This window comes from Trematomus bernacchii, unplaced genomic scaffold, assembly GCF_902827165.1.
Source record: "Trematomus bernacchii unplaced genomic scaffold, fTreBer1.1, whole genome shotgun sequence".
Classification (NCBI taxonomy): Eukaryota; Metazoa; Chordata; class Actinopteri; order Perciformes; family Nototheniidae; genus Trematomus; species Trematomus bernacchii.
Genome location: NW_022987710.1, coordinates 3,238,601 through 3,261,276, shown reverse-complemented (window position 1 = coordinate 3,261,276; position 22,676 = coordinate 3,238,601). Strand labels below are relative to the sequence as shown.

The 22,676-nt window shown below is 41.2% G+C and overlaps 1 protein-coding gene across 1 annotated transcript in view; it reads right to left on the bottom strand.

The window, feature by feature from the left end:
- Positions 1–21,266, bottom strand: part of LOC117491157 (voltage-gated potassium channel subunit beta-2-like) — an 86,087-nt gene extending 64,821 nt beyond the window's left edge. The window contains exons 1-5 of the mRNA XM_034141022.1: positions 21,193–21,266; positions 20,235–20,279; positions 19,014–19,058; positions 4,416–4,459; positions 4,145–4,231 (exon numbers count right to left, since the gene is read on the bottom strand). Coding sequence (XP_033996913.1) covers positions 4,145–4,231; positions 4,416–4,459; positions 19,014–19,058; positions 20,235–20,279; positions 21,193–21,257 — 286 coding nt within the window. The 5' untranslated portion in view covers positions 21,258–21,266. The remainder of the gene's footprint in view (positions 1–4,144; positions 4,232–4,415; positions 4,460–19,013; positions 19,059–20,234; positions 20,280–21,192) is intronic.
- Positions 21,267–22,676: the final 1,410 nt, after the last annotated feature.

Sequence of the window (22,676 nt, the reverse complement as noted above, 5' to 3'; positions counted from 1 at the left end):
TCTTACCATGACTCGCATTTGCATGCACGTGGACGGTTGTGGCATGACCACCAAAACAGAAAGATATGGACACAAGATGTGTGCAAACGTATTGAGTTTCCTATCCATGTGAACATAATTTAAGTGGGGGGTGGACCTAACCTCCTCTAGGGGCATGCTCCCCGGTAAGATTTTTTTTTAAATGTTGAAGTTAAAAGCATCAATCTGGTGCACTTTGAGAGCAACATGGAGAGATCTATGGATACATCTCTCAACACCCATATGAAACAGAACTGCAAGCAGATTTTCTTTTTCTTTATGGATATTTTACAAATCACTCTCCTTTTAAACTGTATTCTTGTTAATTAATAACAACTTTTTTTTACTGTCATATAGTATTTTATACCCGTTTACTTTATTCTCTTATTTTTGTATAACTATAATCAGGGTTCTTACACCTTTTCCAAAGTCAAATTCAAGCACTTTTCAAGCATTTTCAAGGTGCATTTTCAAGCTTTTCAAGCATCTTACAGCTGTTGTAAATTACATATTTATATACACATACTTATACTCAAATGATTATTTCCCTACCTCACATTAAATCAGATGTTCTTTATGCTATAAACAACCACATGTGTGTTTCATAATAGCATTCTACATGAGGATGACAAATTAAAAATGTTAGAAAAGAAAACTAAGTTTAATATTTCAAAATGAGTGACTGGGCATCCCATATAACCTGGCTGAGCCAATATAAAACAATCAGCCAAATAACTTTTCAATATATTATTGATTACTATTTGTGAGGTACTTTTAGGTTGGCAGTAAACACAAGTCAGAGGTAAATGGTGTACTTTGACTCCACTACATGTATTTAATACCTTTAGTTACTTTACAGATGTGGATGAATGATGTGAAATATAATCAAGTGTTAAATCAGACTTTAGTTCCACCTGGAGTAAATTCACAAGCTACTCTGTAGTATACAAAGGCATTCAAACTAGCTGCAACTTTACCAGCTTTGAGAACACTTTCATGATCAATCATTATAAAACATATCATATACAATTATTAGGGATGCTCCGATCGCCGGATATCAATACCGATATCGCTCTCTTTTCCTCTCTCCCCCTCTCTCTCTCTCTCCTGACAGCCCGTCAGTATCTCCTGCAGCTCACTGATCCAGTAATGAGCGACCCGACAGTGAAGAATAAATATATTTATAACTAGTTTAGCTTGTTCCAGAGGTAGATAAAATAGCTAAGTGTGTTAGGTCTAACTCTTAATGTGTGTTCTGCTCCGCTCACCGGTCCGTCACAGCGGGTGGAGCTGCAGGATTTCTGCTTCACACACACGTTGCATACCGCTATTTTATTGTCATTTTCGGACACTTAAAATACTGCCAGACTAGTGAAGCCATTTTGGCGAGCTTGTTTTGCCGCGCACAGAGAAAAGTGTCATGTATTTTACATGCAACGATAGCCTAATCTAAAATGCTCTACTCTGGCGTACCTTTCGTGTGGTGTGTGGCTCGTCAGCGCAGACTCTCGCATCGTTATTGTTGCACACTTTGCAGGAGGCTACTCTTGGGCTTCGCTTGACCCTCGTCTTAGCCATGGCTTGTATTTGTCTTCTGCTAGCCAACGCTCGTTGAAACGGCAACCTCCTGGCATACTGTCATCTATCACTCTCATCAGAATGCCCAGGTCACACACGTAACAAAAACACTTGCCGGTCACGCGCATTGCGCGGGAAGGCCGGAGCGGAGCTGTTTTATGTAAAAGCGAAGCAATTAAGCGCGCTCCGACTTCTTTATTTTCTTTTAATCTAAAAAGCGAAGTAAAGCATTTACAATTTCAAGCACTTTATCCCAAATTCAAGCACCATTCCCAAAATTCAAGCACTTTTCAAACCTTGAAAACACCTCGTACAATTTCAAGCATTTTCAAGGATTTCCAGCACCCGTACTGTATAATGTACGTATGTACGTAATGTACGTATCTGTATAATGATCATATAAAGATGTGCCTTTACCTCACTGGTTGTAGAAAAAGCTTCTTATATTCGTTAGCATAGCTAGCTAACCAGATGCTAATAACAACAAAGTTATTGACTGTATTATCAGTATGACAGATGAACAGATCGCCACTGGGCTTTCAACTAAAGTCACAGCCACGCAAAAACTGCGGCATGTGTACGGCTCCTTATGGGTACTGCAATTTGCAAGTGCCGGAGCGGCGTTCTGGTGCTCTCCGTCAGCACTGCACCCCTGTCAGACGAGACATATACCACGTGATGACACGTTAGGCTTGTGTTGTGTTCAAGGACCAGGCCAGGCAAGGTAAGGGTTTAGAAAGTTACCGCTGCTGTGTGTCTCCTGTGTGCTCCACACAGGAGACACACAGCAGCGGTAACTTTCAGCGGTAACTTTCTCTTCGTGCGCACGAGAAACTAACCCGTTATCCCGACTTTTTTTTAAATACATTTTTTGGACCTCAGGCCGGAAGCGAACCTGGGTCCTCGTGGGCGGTAGTGGACTGTTACAGCCGGAGACGCGCAACGGCGGTGGACTTTCACAGAGCCGCCGGTGTTTGCGGCGGCGGATGCGCTACCGGTGCAGCGGCGCTGTGAAAGTCCACGGCCCACCTATGCCAGAGCCAGCGGCTCACCGAAGGCAGCAGCCCACCAACGGCAGCGGCCCACCGGGAAAAGTCCAGAATCTCCCGATGGCCAATCCGAGCATGCTCACACACACACAACTGAAACCAAAATCATTTACAGACATATGTAAAAATCTTTCATACACACATGTGAAACGCTCTCACACACACACACAACAGCGTTGCAGTCGGGAAGAAAAGCAATGTGGAGCGGCATCTCACCACTTCATAAGGAGTTTAACCGTGACACTTTTCGAAATCCTGTTTGTGTCCCCCCACTTTACAAATAGGCCTATGTTTATTATAATTTTTTAACGCAAGCCGTCATCGCCACGGAGGAGCACACAGCCTCTGTGAGCGAGCGAGACAGAGAGAGACAGAGACAGGGCAAGAGAGCTAGAGAGAGCACACCTTTATCTATTTAATATAGCCTAGTTGTAAAAAATAAAGTAAGAAATCATTCCAATGTGTACTATAGGTCAGTAAAAAAAAAACGGTTTAAAAGGGGAGTGATTAGTAAAATATGTATAAATAAAAAGAAAGAATGCTATAGGTTATTGGTTGTGATCATATTCTAAAGATGTTTGGATTATTGAAAAGTATACAGCTCTCTTTCATATGAGTGTTGTGAGCTGTATCCATAAATTCATTTTGTGCTCAAAGTGCACCAGATTGATGCATTTAACTTCAACATGAAAACAAAATCTTCCCGGGGGTGCATGCCCCCGGACCCCCCGAGAGGATGTGAGGTCCACCCCCAAATAAAGCAGGTTAAAATAATTAGATTGCATACATTTTCTTTGAGTAAACACTGAAAACGGGTCCCACAGACCCAAACAGCACACAAAGGTTAAAGGTCAGCATATCATAATGTTAAAATGTGCTAAATATATACACTGCAAAAAACAAAAAAAAGAGGAGTAAAAGTAGCTCACGACTTGTTTTATTTTTTGAAAGTAGCTCTCATCCTAAAAAAGGTTGGAGACGCCTGTTAAAGCGTCTTTGGGTTCGAGAAAAGCGCTATAAAAATAAAATATATTATTATTATTATTATTATAGAACGATACATTGACAATTTTAAGCTTGGCCTACCATTTTATTGGAGCGATGAGGAACAGGTGGGGCTTGAAAAGGCCCACCTGTTCAAAGTGGGGAATGACATAAAAGGTTTGAGAATCACTGCTTTAGGGGCACCGTACTTCTCCCACCTCTGCAAATCTGAATATCTTGCTGGTAAGCATATTTTCTGATATATAAAGCAGAAAAAAAAAGCAATTCAAAAGGTGCAGTTGGCACAATATGTCACCGTAAACACATCTTTTAGCTCTTCATTTACTCTACCTAAGCAAAATGTCATATTTCTGGAATAAGATTTAATGGTTTAGAATAATATGTTTTTTGTTTGACCAGGCTCGACTTAAGTTTATAAGTCTCATTAAAATGTTGAATCCAACCAAAGCAAAAATAAAAACAAGACTGATCTGTTGAAAGCTAAGCAAACCCACCTTCAATTGGAGTGTTAGGGTCTGGTCGATTAGCGAAAACAACATCTATGTACTCCAGCTGAAGTCTCTCTAGTGATGCCCGCAGACCTGTTTCATAAAAACAATGACATACTTATTGTATCATAACATTCATTCTGAGGTAATGTAGCCATGTGGACATGTGCAGTTATGAACACCTTGGTTGTTGTTTTCTATACAAATTAATGTACCTCTGTTGTCATGATAAAAGGCTAGTCCTATAGTTATTTGCAATGGTAGCATAACGTCTTACCTTCAATTATATGTTTTCTAGACAATCCTCTTTCCATTTCTGCTCTGAAAAACACATATATTTATTTTAAAACTCAAGGTTTATGAACTGTAACAGTCCAATGCAATCACAGTTTTCCAACAAAACGACGAAACAGAAACACTTTCGTTTTTTTCTGGAAGGATATATGTGTATGTACTTAAAAAATCGTAGTAGCAGCATGGTAGATATTACCCAGATACACATCATGTTTGATATTGCTATGGTTCATACCATATGTGACCAAGGCCGTGTCTCTGGCCTAAAATTAGCTGTGTTATTTGAGACCAAAATTGCCGTTCTACTCATTGAATTAATCAGACAGCAAAAGCAGCCAACCCCACAGATTCAATAAAACAATACAATTGGCAGACAACAAAAGGATAGAGACAAGGATTTTCTCCCAAGAGTATAATATTCATTACAAACAACTTAATACATCAATACAATATTTAAGATAATCAGTTTAACTAGGAAAAACTATTTATTATAAATTCATTTGCTACAATAATACTATTAAAATTGACATCAAGAGGATATTTGCAAGAGATGTGGTGAGACGTATTTTGGCAGAGCTCCTTCAGCGCATGCGTTGAATTGATTGTAAGACAGAAAATGTGTTTGATTTAACTTCTCAGCTGCACACAATAACCTAAGGTAAACAGCAAAACAGCTTTTTTTTACATAACATTACATGTCAGTTGTAAGACGCTTTATCCAAAGCGACATACATTCACTCAATACAGTGGGCAATCCCCACAGGAGCAACTTGGGATGAAGTGTCTTGCCCAAGGACACAACGACATGCTGACTGCAGTGGGGATTGAACCAGTGCTCCCCTGATCTGAAGATCAACAACTATCCCACTGAGCCACAGCCTCGTGCAGATGGCAGCAAATCTCCGAAAGTACAAGTTCTCGTCGTGCGCAAGGCCTGAAGCCTCAGGGCAGAGGGCGTCAGGTGGCGCTGGTCGGTCTCCCACCCATACAGAGCGACCCGTGGATAGGAACATGGAAACCAACGCGAAAACAATGGACATTATTTCCTCCTTAAAGGCGTACATCTCGATAGGTATAAAAGAAGAGCTAAAAGTGTGCTAGAAACTTTTGACATGATAAAGAGTGAGTTGGGGGCTGTGTGTAAACAGTGGATGAAGGACGTTGAGGGGGGATTTTTCAAAATGGTCAGATAAAAACAAGTGGAACAGTTGCTAGATAAATGTGAGGACATGAAAGGAAGAATGAGGAATATTGAGAGGAAATATTCGTATCGTGGGGGTCCCAAACGTCTGAAAGAAATGCTACAACTGGACAATGAGGTGAAAATAGATCGCTCACCCCGCAGCATCGGACCAAGAAAGAGGAAACTCCCGGGTCATCATCGCGAAGATGCACTAAGACAGTGACTGTGTGGAGATTTCAAGGAAAGCCAGAGACCGGGCCCCGCTGAACCATAACGGGAACTGAATCGCTATATCCCCCGACTACCCCTCCAGTGTCGCTAGAGCCAGAGCGGCATTCACTGACGTCAGGAAAACATTCCGGGGACGACAAGTGGTCCGGTACGGTCTGTTCTATATGTCTAAACTTGTACACAAACTACACCCTCCGATCAAAAATCTTTTTATGTTTGAAATTTAGAAATTGAAAGCGAAATATATGCATATTCAAATTAAACAATGGTTATATTTATAAACAAACATAAATGAACAACGGATATGGAGCTAATTTCTATCTATCAAACAAACACATTACATTTTTCTAATAAATCATGTTTCAGAGACAAATTCAGCATAGGTTTTACAAGTTCAACCTTTTTTTTACAAGTACAAAACTTTTTCTTCTCACGTGACCTTTGGCAGTAATATTCCGCCGTGATTGTGCTCAGGATTTTCTCACAAATGTACACATCCACGCAGATCACGCAGACTGCGTGGGGCCTCATCTTGCGGAGGGGGCCTCATCTTGCGGAGGGGGCCTCATCTTGCGGAGGGTGCCTCAACTGAAGCGCAAATGCGGCGCACCTTTATGCGCTGAAGCGGCGCAATTAGTGTAAGCGTGGCACAGTTTTCTCCAAGAAATCTCCAACGAGGCGTTCTGGGGCAGCATAGACAGGTCTTTTCTGTGTTAGAGTTTTACTCGCTACAGGGTGTACTTTGAAAGTGTACAGTTAGCTAACAGAATGCGTTATTTCTTCTAAAACAGGGAGTTTAAGATAAACATGAAAATAATGTGAGATTTAAATAGAAAAGTGTAAATGAAAGAGCATGTGTTTGACATGTGAAAGTATAAAACGTTACTAGAAAATCTAATGAACAATCAAAGGGCTGTAACTCAATCTTAAATTAACCATACTTGCAGAACACCCCATAGACAGCAGAACTAAATGGTCCGAGGAGGGAGTTTTTAGCTAAAGACAGCATTAGGGTGCCTCCTGATGAGTTTACAGATAGAAACCAGATATCAGCAGGTTTTGAATTATTATTCTTCTGTCCCGCAGTCAACAAGAATGTGGATGGGGAGAACTATATCTACTAAAACCAGCAGAGATTCATACATTTCACCAGAGACATAGTAAAAGATGACAAGAACAGTTAGATAAAAACAAACCGATAGAATGGCGCTAGACATTAGTTGAAAAAGGGGGTGTATACAAAAGCTGAGGAGGATGAGATTGTTTAAGTAAAGAGTAATATTTTGCTATTTTCAGATACAGATGTAGCACTCCATATAGGACTCCAATGGGTGTGTCCCAACCAAAAACCCAGCGGATCCCAGTGGCTGGGGGCGTTGCCAAATTGCTAGAGGGCGTTGCCAAATTTCCCCATTTGTTCAATTACAGGATTTAACCATGAGATGGCGCTTCATTCACAAATACACACAGACAACTTGGGGCCGTTCTCATTTCATCAAATTCCCCTCCTCGACTCCTATCCTTGTGTCTTAGTCCCGCCCACAGGAGATGCGAGTGGAGGAGCCGAGGAGGGGAACCGAGGAGAGAGGAGGGGAAGCAGCAGGCGGTTAGAGAAATGAGAACTCCTCTCCTCTGAGCGGTCATTTTAAAGAGACGTCCATTAATGATGACAGGAGGCACAGCAGCCCTCTGTCTGATGGACAGATGTGTTCATGACGACTTATATATTTACTTTTAATTAATTGACAGTGCGGTATAATGAGACAATAACAGGCTGCAGATGCAGACACACACACACACACACACACACACACACACACACACACACACACACACACACACACATATATTTATATAAATATATACAATTTCAGAATCAAACAGAGCACTCTCATAATAACGTAACACTATCAGAGACTGGATATACCCCCCCCCCCCCCCCCTCCGGTCGCTACAATGAGGAAAATAAATTACGGGCCAAAAGTTGTATTTACAAGTATTAAAAGTAAGCAGAGGACACCAAACCAACTGAGACCTGTCTGTCCGCTGCATCTACGCACACACTGTACCACACACACTTACACCACACACACGCACCTACAGCTCCTAAAGCATATAATCAGGCTACAGCCATTGTGTATTTTATTATGTGAAGCACTAAATGGTTTTAGAAAAATATGGAGTCTTTGTTTGTAGATATCTACTAAACTAAAGCAAATAAAGAGAGTAATGTAGGCCTGTTATACTGAGTGATATATATTATACACACTGCTCTGCTTTCTGCACGGACCTCACAGCTGTTCTCACTGTAAACATCGCGTCGCAATGAAAGCAGTTAATAAAATAATATCCAGGGGATGCATGCAGAGCTGTCATTGGCTGAGATAAGTCCGGCCGTGCGTCACGTCTCTTTGAAACATCTCTGTTCCCGGAAATGCATCCACGGAGGAGCCGTGGAGGACCGTGGAGGACCCATCAGTGTATCCTCGGTTATAGCTCCTCCAGAGAGCCTCCTCGACGCTCGATGCTCGGTCCTCGATGTGCATTTAGAGAACATGGCGCGCTAAAATTCATTTCCGGGTCACTACCGGAGGACCGAGGAGTCGAGGAGGGGGATTTGATGAAATGAGAACGGCCCCGGGTGTTGTAGAACTTAGTCTGTTTGCAATGTTGCAGCTCTGCAGTTGTGTTTGCTGAATACTGTAGCATTTAATCACTTATTTGTTATGGTTTTCACAGGCTGCTATAACGAAAAAACATCAATATTTTAGATCAAATAAAGTATATCTAATCTTATTATCTTAATTGTAATTCAATAATATATAGTCTTTATATATTAAATAATCATAATAATGTAAATGTTTACACTTCTTTCTTTTTTATGCTCATACTTTTACCTTTACAATAGTTTGCTTTAATATGCAGTATATTTTTTGTAATATTGTTGTGGTGTTTTTACACAGTACAGTAGATCGAAGTAAATCAACTTATACTTTAAGATAAGATAAGATAAGATGGACCTTTATTAATCCCCGAGGGGAAATTCAGTAGTTCAAACAGCAACAGGGTGAGAGTGAAAAACAGGACAGCACAGATTCACACAGATTAATCAAATCAAAAATAAGATCAGCGATACAAATAAAAATAATAATAATGAGAAACTATGAAATAAGAAATGAATAAAATTAAAATGTAATTATCATATCATATATTATAATGTATTGTATTATTAAGTAATATCATACATTAACCCCATTATAGCAGATGCCACATTGAATGGATGAACACATTTATGCATCAATAATTACAACAGAGTATTTCTAAATACAAGTTTTTAATTTGTATTAGTATTTAATTTAATACTAATAACATAATGATTAATTTCAGATGATAATACTTTTCAGGGTTAGGGTTAGGTCCGGTCTGACAGCGCTTAGCTCTCTGCTGCAGAGAGGAAGAGAAGATCACTGCTCTAAACAAAGTCAAAAATCAAGATACAGTAGGCAACATAGGGGGGTGGGGGCTGGTGAACAGTATGGTCAATGTTTGTAAACACAATCCCCAGGATGTGTCCTAATCAAACCAAAAGAGAAAATGCAGATATTATACTCATAAAAGAAATGGTAGACATATCAGTACTCTTAGTGCCAAGTTGTCTCAGACAATCTGCATTTCCTAATGTGGGACAGTTCTGTGCAAAATGTGGGACACTGAAAAGTCTATGTTAAAAAGCCTCAGTCACCTTAATTCATGTAATAAAAACATCTCAGGTCAGTAACACTCAAAGCTAAATGTGCAATACCATGTTCAGCTATGTTACTATTTATAATGTTATTGTTGTTACAACAGAAGATGTTTTTCTTTAAATTGAAGTTAAATGCATCAATCTTGTGTACTTTGAGGGCAAAATTAAGAGATTTATGGATACAGCTCTCAACACTCATATGAAACAGAACTGTTCTTACAATGTGTGTTGGAAGGATTTATTAAATTACTATGCATATTTTATTTAAACTTGTTTAAAACATATCTAAATAAATATGTGTGTCCCAGGCCAAGGAGCGTATTGAGCAGGAAAAAAGAAGAGATGGAATGATGGAGCAACTGCGCTGTCATGTGTGGGCTGGACCTGTATAGTTTAAAATGGACCTATCATGCTATATTTAAATGATATATTGTAGGGCCATACCTATATAAGGTATATTTATACGTTTCTGTTTTCAAAATACCAAACAGATCATGCATTTTAGCCATGCCTCATTTCGCTCTATGTGCTGTTTGCTGTCTACGGGTCTGATTCTGCTGACCACGCCCCCCTGCAGGAGAGGGGAGACGTGCTCTGATCAGCTGCTGGGCTGTCAGAAGAGGGGGAGAAAAAGAGATCTCCGTCCTCCGTGTTTTATTATATAGAGTCGTTATTCATTTGTTTTAAAGCTCAATAAATAACAAAGACGACCTTTGACCGGCACTTTTCTAATTTTGTCCGGAAGATTTAAACTTTAACGGACATCTTGACCGGCGAAAGAAACTGAAACTGAAACTCTGCCGCACGGTCCCCTCGTTCCTTGGAAGAGGCGGAGAGGTGGGTGTTTGTCATCTGCTGGTGGACTAACCGGAGAGAATTACAGTGCTTGCCTCGACGGGGAGGGATTGCATTGAATTAAAGCAGCGCTGCGGGAGCAAACACTTGCCTCGGGGAGGGAGAAAAAAAGCCACAACGGAGAATAAACAGAAGGGTAACCATGGGCGGGAAGTCTTCTTCGCTGCTTTTGTGGCAGACTACAGCGCCACTTACAGGCCTGGCATATGTACTACAGCGTCTCCAGTCCAACGCCCACTACACCACTGCCTATTATGCAAAATCCACTTGTTCATGTCTTTTATACATACACATGTGTCCCCTCTGTGTAAAAAGATTTGCTTTATTGATCCATTTATATAAAAACCTGTCTGAAAATGAGCTGATCAGATTTTGGCCACTTTATGATGTCATGACGAATTTTTGGTATGTGTAACCATTAGCCAATAACCAACCAAGGTAACTCCCCCACCTTATCACCTGAATCTCCTCCTAGAGCACCATTGTGTTAATTTTAACCAAATATCTCGCAGAGGGGCGTTGGGAGTGGCACCTTATTTTCATCTAAAGTAACAGACAGAGAATCAGCACTTTTGAAGCAGGGCTGAAACAGAGGGATTTATGGGATGCATGATCTGTTGGGCATTTCGAGCAAAACACTTCAGAGACATGTTTTGTATATATCTGAGACCTATAATATATTGATGAAAAACAGTATAATAGGGGACCTTTAAAGGAAATAAAACATGTGTTGTATTATATCAGCTGTACAATTTACCAAATATATGGTGTTCTTAGTGTCCATACCTCCTGTGTTTTACGAGCGACTTATCAAGTCTTGGCAAACAGCATAAAACATGATTAAACATGATAGTATATAAAACCATACTCGTATCTATACAACCTATAGAAATGCAAAACTGCGTCAGTTTAGAGGTAATTCTGTCTTTCTGAATTACCGCATCATTCATGAGAATACATTTCATAACATGTAAGAGAACATATTTGAGGGGTGATCAATAACATATCCGTATTTATTTATTTCTCCAAGTTATGTTTTTGTGTGCACTCATGAGTATCAAACAGGCGTTTGTTAAATCATTTTTAGATTGGTTTTAATTCATTTTTGCAAATTAATTCCTCCTAATACATGAGGTAACATTTTATTTACGGTATTATCTTACATGTTTCTCTCCATTCTGCCAAAGGTGTCGCAGTTTCTCATCTCTCCCGTTTTTGTGTGTACGGATGGGTCAAAGTGGAGGACCGCACATTTTCCCGTCAACTTTGTTTTTTATTAATCGCAAAGATTGCTTAGAAATTGGCGTACGCCACGTTTATAAATCAGGCCCCAGGACATTTTCCCGACTGCATTGAGGAGATGGCTGAAATTATTTCTGCCTGAGATATTTGCTCCTCCAACGTCCTCCTGAAGTCAGGTGAAAGTTTGGGAGTATTGAGACTGCTTAAAACATTTGGAATTTCACTGTCATCCGTTTGAGACTCTGAGGTGTAGAGCTGAAAGTAGAAGTCTCTAAAGGCTTGTGTGTGGTCAGATGTTGTGACGACCCCTGCTTCAAGGTCTCCTGTGGGGTGCATGGCCCTTTAACGTTTCTCCTCTTTTGTGTGACGCCCTGATTGAGGACACCTGGCGGCTGTCGGAGGATTTAAGAGGAGGAGCCGGAGTCTCGATCGCTCTCTCCCGCAGAGGACCTGACCACGGAGCAGCCACGTTGCTTAGCCTTTTTTGGCTTTTTCCTTTGTGTTAGTTTTTCTTTGTTTATGACAAACTTTTGTTAATAAATATATTTTTCATACATGTTCTTGTCCTTTCCCACGCTTTTTGTTATGGCCAAGAGCCAGGCCATGACAGATGGGGGCTCGTCCACTTCTCTTATCTGTGATACAGCAACGGATAGGTAAGATTTGTGTTGGGAGTTGGTGCGCGTGTATAAAGTTTGTTGGGAGTGCGTTTGCAGTGCGGCCGGTTTCTTTGTTTCGGCTCGTTGTGGGAAGGACATTTCAGATCGTTGTTTGGGGACATATTTGATTACTTTGTGAGGCTTTGATTTGTTTGGTATTATATTTTGGGAGAGTGGTTGCTAGTTGTTCTTAGCCGTGGTCAGCTGTTTGTTTTTTGTTTTTTTTCTCCTTTCTCTCTCGTGGGGGTTTGTTGGTGCGTTGCAGGTGGAGCAGTGCGGAGCGGTGCGGAGTTTTCCCTGGCAGGTTAAGCGGCGGTTCCCTTGGGATTGTTGAGCGGGGTGTGTAGTGTTGCGGAGAAAGTGGTTGAAGCTTCGGCTTGGGAGCATGGCCGTGGTCACAGTAGTGTTGCTAGCTTGCTAGTCGCTTTGCTGGGCCAGCGGTCTCCGGTGCATAAATACCCACCACAAGTAACTGCATGAAGACTAGGGAGGAGATTAGTCAGTGGGATGGTGAGTTAGTGGGGAAACTCCAATCAGAACATTAGTGTTGTTCCACTTTGGACGCATAATAAGTGTGGTGGTATCTGTCCGGGTTGTTTTTGTGTTTTTTTCTTTCTCATCTCTCGGTTTAAAGGTCCGGTGTTGTGTTCCGGTGAGGGGTCGTTGGAAGTTAATATGGCTGACGTAGAGGCATTTATTGAAGCTCCGTCTCAGGAGTTGCTTGGTACTTTTTCAAGAGAGCAGCTGCTCTTAATTGCTGAGCATTTCTCTGTGTCTATTGTCGGGGATAGAAGGGTGAAAGACAACATAAAGGACTCTATAGTGTCGACGTTAAGGGAGACGGGAGTTTTTGCTGCAAAGGAAGAGGGGGTTTTGTTAAAACCTCGTTTTCAGGCAAGTGTACTTTCTTTTGAGCAGCAGAGGGAAATGTTGTTGTTGCAGCAGGAACACGAAAAAATAAAGTGGGAACATGATCGGGAACATGACAAAAGGAAGTATGAGTTGGGAATTGAAAAGGAAATCACAGTGGAGCGGATGCGACAAGAATCTGAGAAAGCCAAGATAGAGTGGGAGGGACATCGTCTGGCTATTCTCAGAGATGGCGCGTTGTCCGGTGAGGGGCTGGGTGAACAGGTGACCAGGTCTCCTCATCGCTTTGATATTGGTAACCTGCGCTTGCTGCCTCACTTTAATGAAAGTGATCCTGACACGTTTTTTTTGTTATTTGAACGTGTAGCTAGGGCTAGAGAGTGGCCTGATGCGGACTGCGCTTTGATGCTTCAGTGTGTTCTCACAGGAAGAGCGCAGTCTGCATATTCCTCCTTATGTCTGGAAGATAGCTCTAGCTATAGTAAAATAAAATCGGCGGTGCTTAGAGCATATGAACTGGTGCCAGAGGCCTATCGACAGCGTTTTAGGTTCTTTGAGCAAAAACAAGATCAAACATATGTGGAGATGGCGAGGGATTTGTCTATTCATTTTAAGCGTTGGTTAACTGCTCTTGAAATCGATTTTCTTTTGACGATTTGTGCGAACTCATGATTTTGGAACAGTTCAAAAATATTCTTCCTGACAAGATTGCTACCTACATAACCGAGCACAAGTTAATTTCCGCGGCTGGAGCTGCTGTGGCAGCTGATGAGTTTGTGTTGCTTCATAAGAGCAGGTTCGGAGGGCGCTCTGGGGCACTAACTGTTTGTGAAGGAAATAGAAGGGATGTTGGGATGGATCCAAGGAAATTTAGTTTGGTAAAATCTGATGTGGATAAAAAAAACGACACTTGCAACTACTGTCGGGAAAAGGGCCATTGGAAGGGAGACTGTCCTGTGCTCAGGGTAAAATCCAAGGGAGGAGGTTTTTTCGTTAAACCGGTTGCATTGGCTGCTCCTGTGAAAAGCTGCTGTGTTACCGATGTGCTTACAGCCCACTTATGTGGATCAGAGGTTTTGGCATCGTATGCCCCTTTTATAAGAGACGGCTCGGTGTCATTGGTAGGTAGCGATGTCAGAGTTCCAGTTAAAATCTTGAGGGACACAGGGGCATTTGACTCCTTTATTGTTGATTCTGTTTTACCTTTGTCTGAGGAAAGTGACACTGTTCTGAGTCGGGGGATGGGATTAAAGGTTCTCCCTATTCCTGTTCACAGGATGCATATTGACTGTGATCTTGTTAAGGGTGAGGTAGTTGTTGGTGTACGGCCAGCTTTGCCAATCGAGGGGATACATTTCATTCTGGGCAATGGTTTGGCAGGTAGCAGAGTCTGGGATGATGTTCCCCCAGCGTTTTCAGTCACTGGTGGTGATCACTCGGGCTATGGCCAAAACAGATCATGACTTGTCACCAGATGGAAAGTCTGGTGATACAGTGGGGGTTCCATCTTTGTCTGAGTTTTCGGTATTACTTACACACAATGAAGTTTTAGATGAGCAACGTCAGGATTCTTCGTTGAAAGACATTTTCGACTGTGTTGTGTCGGTTGCAGAGCTGGAGAATGCTTTGAGTGGATACTTGTTACATAATGGCTTGTTGTTTAGAAAATGGGTTCCTGTGGCTGATGGTGGTGGGGTGAATAATGTTTTCCAGCTGGTGGTGCCAACTAAGTTTCGTCCTCTTGTCCTGAAAGTCGCACATGATGAGTGTGGACACTTTGGTGTTCGGAAAACATATTTAAACATCCTGAAACACTATTTTTGGCCACGTCTAAAAAGAGATGTGTCGCAGTATATTAGAACATGCCATGTGTGTCAGTTAACAGGGAAACCAAACCAGAAGGTCAAACCAGCACCATTACAGCCGATAGAAGTTGTAAGTGAGCCATTTACACATCTCATTGTGGATTGTGTGGGACCATTACCATGTGCAAGGTCTGGTTGCAAGTATCTGCTGACAGTGATGTGTCAAACCACTAGGTATCCAGCTGCCTATCCGTTGAGGTCGATTACAACTAAAGCGGTGGTTAAGGCTTTGTCGCAGTTTATTTCGATATTTGGTATTCCTAAAGTCATCCAGAGTGATCAAGGCTCCAATTTTTCATCTCACATGTTTGGTCAGGTGTTGAAACTTTTGAAAATTAAAAAGAACCAATCAACAGCTTACCACGCTCAAAGCCAAGGTGCCTTGGAAAGGTTTCACCAGACGTTGAAATCCTTGTTACGTGCATACTGTACTGAACTAGATGGAGACTGGGAAGAGGGTCTTCCATGGTTAATGTTGGCTGCAAGGGAGGCGGTACATGAAGGTACGGGGTTTAGCCCTAATGAGTTGGTTTTCGGACATGCTGTACGTGGTCCCTTGGCAGTGCTGAAAGAGGGTTGTGTTGACACTGAGCCACCACGGAGTTTGGTTGATTATGTAAAGTTTGATCTGCTGAAAGGTTTATGGCAGGTTCCCTTGTCCAAGCGGGCACAAGAAATATCGGCATTTATCACACCAGCTGGAGTTTATTCATATAAAGTAATGCCATTTGGGTTAAAAAATGCTCCCGCTACATTCCAGCGTTTGATGAATCGCGTGGTGTCGGGTTTGGAGGGCTGTACTGTGTATTTAGACGATTTGGTGATTTGCAGTGATACTTGGTCTTCTCATGTTCAGCGCATCGAGCTGTTGTTTGAACGTTTGGCGGAGGCACATCTGACTATTAATTTGGCCAAATGTGCCTTTGCAAAGGCCACAGTGACATACCTTGGCCATGTGGTGGGTCAGGGTTGTGTGGCTCCAGTTCTGGCCAAGGTCAGGGCGATATCTGAATATCCACAGCCCACAACCAAAAAGGAACTCCAAAGGTTTCTGGGTATGGTGGGTTACTACAGGAGGTTCTGTGAAAAATGTTCCACTACAGTGTTTCATCTGACTGAACTTCTTAGGGATAAGGTCAAATATACTTGGTCGGTTGACTGTCAGAGAGCGTTTGATAATGTTAAATCTCTGTTGTGTTCCTCTCCTGTACTAGCTGCTCCATGTTTTGATCGACCTTTTAGTCTCGAAGTAGATGCAAGCCAGGTCGGAGCGGGTGCGGTTTTGCTCCAGGGTGACAATGAAGGGGTTGTGAGACCAGTCAGTTTCTTCTCAAAAAAACTTAACTGCTACCAGAAAAATTACTCAGTGATTGAGAAGGAAGCGTTGTCGCTCATCTGGGCGTTGCAACATTTCAATGTATATGTGGGAGCAGGAGGACCTATTTTGGTTTACACAGATCATAATCCTCTGACGTTTCTCCATTCTATGAAATGTCCTAACCAAAGACTGACGAGGTGGTCTTTGTTTCTCCAGGCTTACAATCTTGATGTTAAGCACATTAGGGGATCGGACAATGTTATTGCTGACGCGCTATCGCGTGCTCCATGGCACTAAGTAGGTGTTGGTTGGACCTTGAGGTTTATATATTACCTGTCACTGTTTTGCTAAATCTTTCTCGCTCTGCCCATCTTTTTAAAGTGTGCTTCCCAGATACCTGTGTTGCTAAAGATGTGGCTGGTTGCTGAAGGCGGAGATTGCAGTGTAAGGTGGTATATGAATTTGTGTTTTCGTTGGGGATGGGGTTGGTTCGGTATGCCGGTGGTCCTGGGGACACCGACTTTAAGGGGGGGGGGGGGTGTGACGACCCCTGCTTCAAGGTCTCCTGTGGGGTGCATGGCCCTTTAACGTTTCTCCTCTTTTGTGTGACGCCCTGATTGAGGACACCTGGCGGCTGTCGGAGGATTTAAGAGGAGGAGCCGGAGTCTCGATCGCTCTCTCCCGCAGAGGGCCTGACCACGGAGCAGCCACGTTGCTTAGCCTTTTTTGGCTTTTTCCTTTGTGTTCGTTTTTCTTTGTTTATGACAAACTTTTGTTAATAAATATATTTTTCATACATGTTCTTGTCCTTTCCCACGCTTTTTGTTATGGCCAAGAGCCAGGCCATGACAATGTTGTATGGCCATTTTACCTTTTGATACTGGAAATGCTTTGCTTCACCTTAGAGCCTTTGTGCAGATAAGCCAGCATTTTGTCTGACTTGTCTCCATGGATATAGAACATGGTCTTTTGTTTTATAAGTGAATGTGTTGTCAGCAGGTCAAACCTGGTCTTGAGTTCCAGTAATTTTCTTTAGAGGACCTGATCTTTAGTCTGTGCATATTGTTTGTCAATCTCTCCAATTTGGTGAGCCAGGTTTGCTCGCTGGGATTTTCTTACTTCTAAACTACATCCTCTGAACAACACACACAAAGTTTCACATAGTGGACAAGAGACCCCACTCTTTACGGTATCCTGCTTAGCAAGGCTTGTGAACAATTCTTAAAGGCCGACGGGCCCGTAACCTAGTGTCTATGAGTTAGTCATGAAGATGTTCCCAGTAGATAAATGCAACCTTTGCTGTCTAGTGGAAGAGTGTGATGGACTTTTTTCTAGGCCACAGATATCTCTCACAACCAACTTACAAGAAGGAATGACTCCTCTGTCCACCTTCATCACAACTGCATCTCTATGCAGCTTATCACTTCTTGTAAATTATATGTAATATTCTGAAGTGACAGCACTGTAAGCATAATTATTACGTTTTACTATACAAAATATCTATTCTGTGTTAAATGTTTTCAATTATTGCTGCAAAACAAGTGATTTAACCTACATCCAAAAAAAGTGTTTGTGTGATATTGTATTTAATTACTATCTGAACCTTAAGAGTGGAGCTACTTGGGTTTGATAATGGTTCATTTCCATTGTATTTTAGAAACCTATAGGGGAACCACATTTTTACACTACTGTGGCTGCTTGAAAAATGTTTTTGAAATGTTAATCTTTTGTTAACACTGAGGTGGAACACAGGCATTTTAGTATATCATGAAAACAGATATATTTATAATTCAACAACGTCAATATATCATAGAATGAAGAAAGAGTGTGTAGAAAATGGCAGTGAGATTTGTTGGTGTGAGCGGGTCCGCAGTTGAAGCAGACTGAATACAGGCCTTACGGTTTATTTCTTGTTTCTGCCACTGATGTGTTTCGGATTGTAGGGGCATAGGAACAAGAGAAATAAGGTATCATGGTCAATATTTTGACGAGGAAAATAAAAGCAAACAAATGTTATAGTGTCTAACTGAAAAATTGCAGGCTCTTCTTAACCTGTTTGAGTGGCATTAACAAAAGCTGAATTAATTAATTAATTTCTACCTTGATAGACAGATCTAAGTAGATGTAAAAAGCTGAGTTCACATATTCTGGTCTGCTACAATATATGTCACAGGCCTTGTAAACATTTCAGTAATTATTTTCGAGCGGTCTGTTGAAATATATTTAAAAAATATGTTCCGTAGAGAGGCAAGTTTCCAAAAGATAATATGAAAAACGTCTACTGATCAAGAGCCATACATTTATCAATAGCTGTTTTAACCCTCTTAATTTGTCTCCTCTCTCTCCTCTCTCTGCTAATGTAATGACATTTCCCTTCAACTGGATTAATGACTGACAGGAGTTTCCATTTGAGTGAAATGTAATGTGACTTCATCAACAATTTCCCATTTGAATTGTATTGGACAATAATAAAATGACCTAGAATGTATAACATGTAAGGATGTACTGTATAATACACATAGTGCCTTAGCCTATGACTAGAGGGAGGGAATTGATATTATTGCAATTATAGAACAAGTGAAAAAAGGAGAAGAAAAGATAACATATACATACTTTCCGCCCCAGAAGATTTTGGTGGTGATGACTAAACTTGAGCGCCTGCATGTGAGAACATATGAAAAAATTGAATTCAGGCTGTGGTAGTTTCATTCAGTCAATAACGGCCCGTCCACACGGAGGTGTGCGTTGAAGCTTCAACGCTTCTGCCCATTCACTGAATGGGGTGACGTCACGCTTTGCCGAACTGCATTGTGGTTCCGTCGCTTCGCTCGCGTTGCTCGCTTCAAAAGTAGAGCAATGTTCTACTTTTGAAGCTTCGACGGAAGCGTCAGCCAATCAAATGATATGCCAGTACAAGCTCTAGCCAATCAAACCGCATGCTTGTGTGTCCGGGGCGGCAGATTCATGTGATTGGTTGTTGGTCGAGTTTCAGACACGCCCACCGGCAAGCTTCAACGCACGCCGCCGTGTGGACGCTGCGTAATAACCCCTGGAAACAGTAGGGGTATTGCTAAGATTAAGCTTTCTATAAGTGAAATTCAGTTTTCCACTCTGTTTAAATATATGTTTTAATACACACAGTACAAATACACACACAGTTATACAGGTATAGGTGCACACGTGCAAACGCATTTTAGAGGGGAGTCAGAGCGAAGAGGCTGCCAATCTGTCTGTTGCCAGGGAGAGGTTGGGGATTTGGTGCCTTGCTCATGGGAACCTCGGCAGGGCCCAGAAGGTAATCTGGCACCTCTCCAGCTCACCAGTCCACACTCCACATTATTTAATTTTTTTGATCTGATTATCTGATTAGGACTTGAACCGGCAACCATCCGAAGCCAAGTCCCATGAGAAACTAACCAGTTATCCCAACTCCTTTTTTAAATGAGCGTGTGTGGGCAAGGATTTTTTTCTAAGTAAAGGAGGTGAAATACTGTACTACTTGACCTGGTGATATGACTAGAGCCTAAAAGACTGGCACAACTACTATGCTAGCATGGATAAGCTAAGTTACTGATGCACCAAATTGTTTTAAATATTTTAGTTTGCTTTTTATTGTGTATGTGACAATGTGAGCAGTCTTTGTTTGCATTATCAGACAGTGAGGTAGGGATCTCTCCAGAGCCATAAGACTGAACAGCAGCTCAACCACAGTAAATGTGCCAGTCTGGAAACTCTTAACCCTTTATATGGCAATGCATACAAATAATGGACTTGGGAAAAATAGTCATGGTTGTTTTAGAATTACAAGTCTGTACAAACAATCTAAAACTATACCTCCATCCTTTCTTCTTTATGATACTTCCCAAGACAGATTCAGCCCTGGGGAAAAAGAGAGAGGGAAATATTTTCATGCATTTTTCCCTTACCAGTTATCTTTATAAATATTCAGTAAATTAAACAAAAAATATTTGCATGCAATGTAAACTGTAAACAAACCAATGTTAAAAAAACAAAAGTAAAACGACATGGCAAATGTATCTGTTAAAATGTAGAGCATAGCTATGATTGAGGGGATTGATTGCTAAGAGCTATTGAAAAAAAAAAACTTAACAGTGCTGACAGAGTTAAAAGTGTTACATTAGCTAACAGTGAGCTAATGCAACAACGCCAAGCTACCGTTAGCTAGACTAACAACAGCGAGTTTAATGAAGCACAGGAAGCTTGGCTTGAAACACCCACACAGAAAGAAAATGTCTTCATTTTGAGCTCAGAACTACATTATTCCACTGTATCTTTACAAAGTTGTTTGCTGCTAGATTACTGCAAATAATGTTTACATTATTCCACGTTAGTGTAATTGCCTACAAAGAATAGACACACGATTAGTCTCTAGTTCACCCTTTGTTTATTATTTCATCAATCATATTGCAAAGGATCCCCCTTTTGAAATAATATACAAATACTTGTCTTCACACATAGGTTCTCTGTGGAGAGGGCTTTGAGGTCTTGAATTGTTAGGTTAGAAGGTCAGCAACATATGTTCTTAAAAAGACTGATGTAAGATGTCAAGTAATTTAAAGCAATTATACTGTATGCATTTGTCACTATACATTTTTCATGCTTTAGACATGAGAGGTATGTGGTTCTGCCCTGACTGATCATTCAGTAATAAATGGCTTCATGTGCACTAATGCGGCCTCTGGACTGGAAAGGAGGTTATGTAGATTGGCATGATTGACAAAAATGTATCAAGAAAACTTTTTTTTATATGTACTTGATGAGTCATACTTACTTTCCAGCACTATAAACTTCAGCTGTGTCGAACAGATTGATCCCATTTTCATATGCCAGTGTCATCAGCTCCTCTGCTACCTTCAAAAGCAACATTTGAGATTATAAAGATGAGCAAAGTTTAAATCTGTTGTGTTTTCTCTCCCTCTTTCCTTTGAAAAGCCTTTTTTGCTTACAAGTATAAAGGTTGTTCAGAATGCAAGCAGTTGTATGAGGAATGCTTCACTAGATAACCTTTATAAGAAAGGCTTTAAAACTATGACGGTGGCACAGCTATTGGACTGGCAGTGACAGATTTGGGCTTGGTATGTTCAACACTTACCACTCAACATCTATTAGATGGATAAAGAATTCTGTACCAGAGGATGAATCACAATGACTTTGGCGATCCAAGAGTTTTCGTTGGAGGACCACCAGGTCAGGGCCGGCTCTAGACAATTTGCTGCCCTTGGTGAGATTTTAGCTTAAAATTCCTGATTTAATGTATAGCCATAAGCCTGAACCCATGTTGAGGGTTGTTGAGGTTCTCTCTATGAGCAAGTATAGATATGATCAATTATTAATGTTAATCTCTATTAATACAACTATTCATATACTTAAATCCTGAATAGGGTTGATAATAACTGGCACTTAAGTTAAGATGCACAAGTTTAAAAAACATGACAAACAAAATAGCTATTAGGAGTTAATAATTATTGTAATACATTTTCTTACAAATAATGGTAAATCATATTGACTTGATTTACACCAAGCAATTTCTTTGGGCAATACCTCACAAATGCAGTTATGATAGCCAATTAATGAAGTCTCATAAGGAATTAAGGGTTTCCTGACTAGTAGAGGTTGGAAGAACTCATTCTTGTACAACATTAAAATATACCAGCCTATTATTCCAAAAGCATTTAGATAAAAAGATAATAAATAAAAATGGGGGGTTACGTATTGTAACCCTAGTTCTATAAGCACAGGCGGTGCCCTCTACTGAACTCTATGGGTACTACTTCATCAATGATACGCGAGCGTTCACACACTGAAGTTGTATAAACGTAGCCGGCCAATCAGGGCGAGCCTACCTGAATGCGCGCGCATATAAGGCAGCTACATCTCCTGACTGTCATCCTACACCCTCTTCAGCGAGCGGCATAGGAAAGACAGGGCCCCTAGGTAGAGGGCTCCGCCTGTGCTTATAGAACCCCCCGTTCTATCTCACACAGGCTCCGCCCTCTACTGGACTCTATGGGTACAGTGAGTGGAGCCCCGATGGATAAACGCCCTGTCGCCCTACAACAGTGGTTCCCAACCTGGGGGGCGCAGGGGGGGCGCCAGGCCTCAGATGATTTGAGGCCTAATATCATATTTAGACTTTAAAAAAAAGAAAAATTACATATATATTTTTTTTTTACATATAATTGTAACGCAATACATGATTGTCGCTAAAAGCCTTGTCTCTACATTACAATAAAATATAGAAATGAATTGATTAAT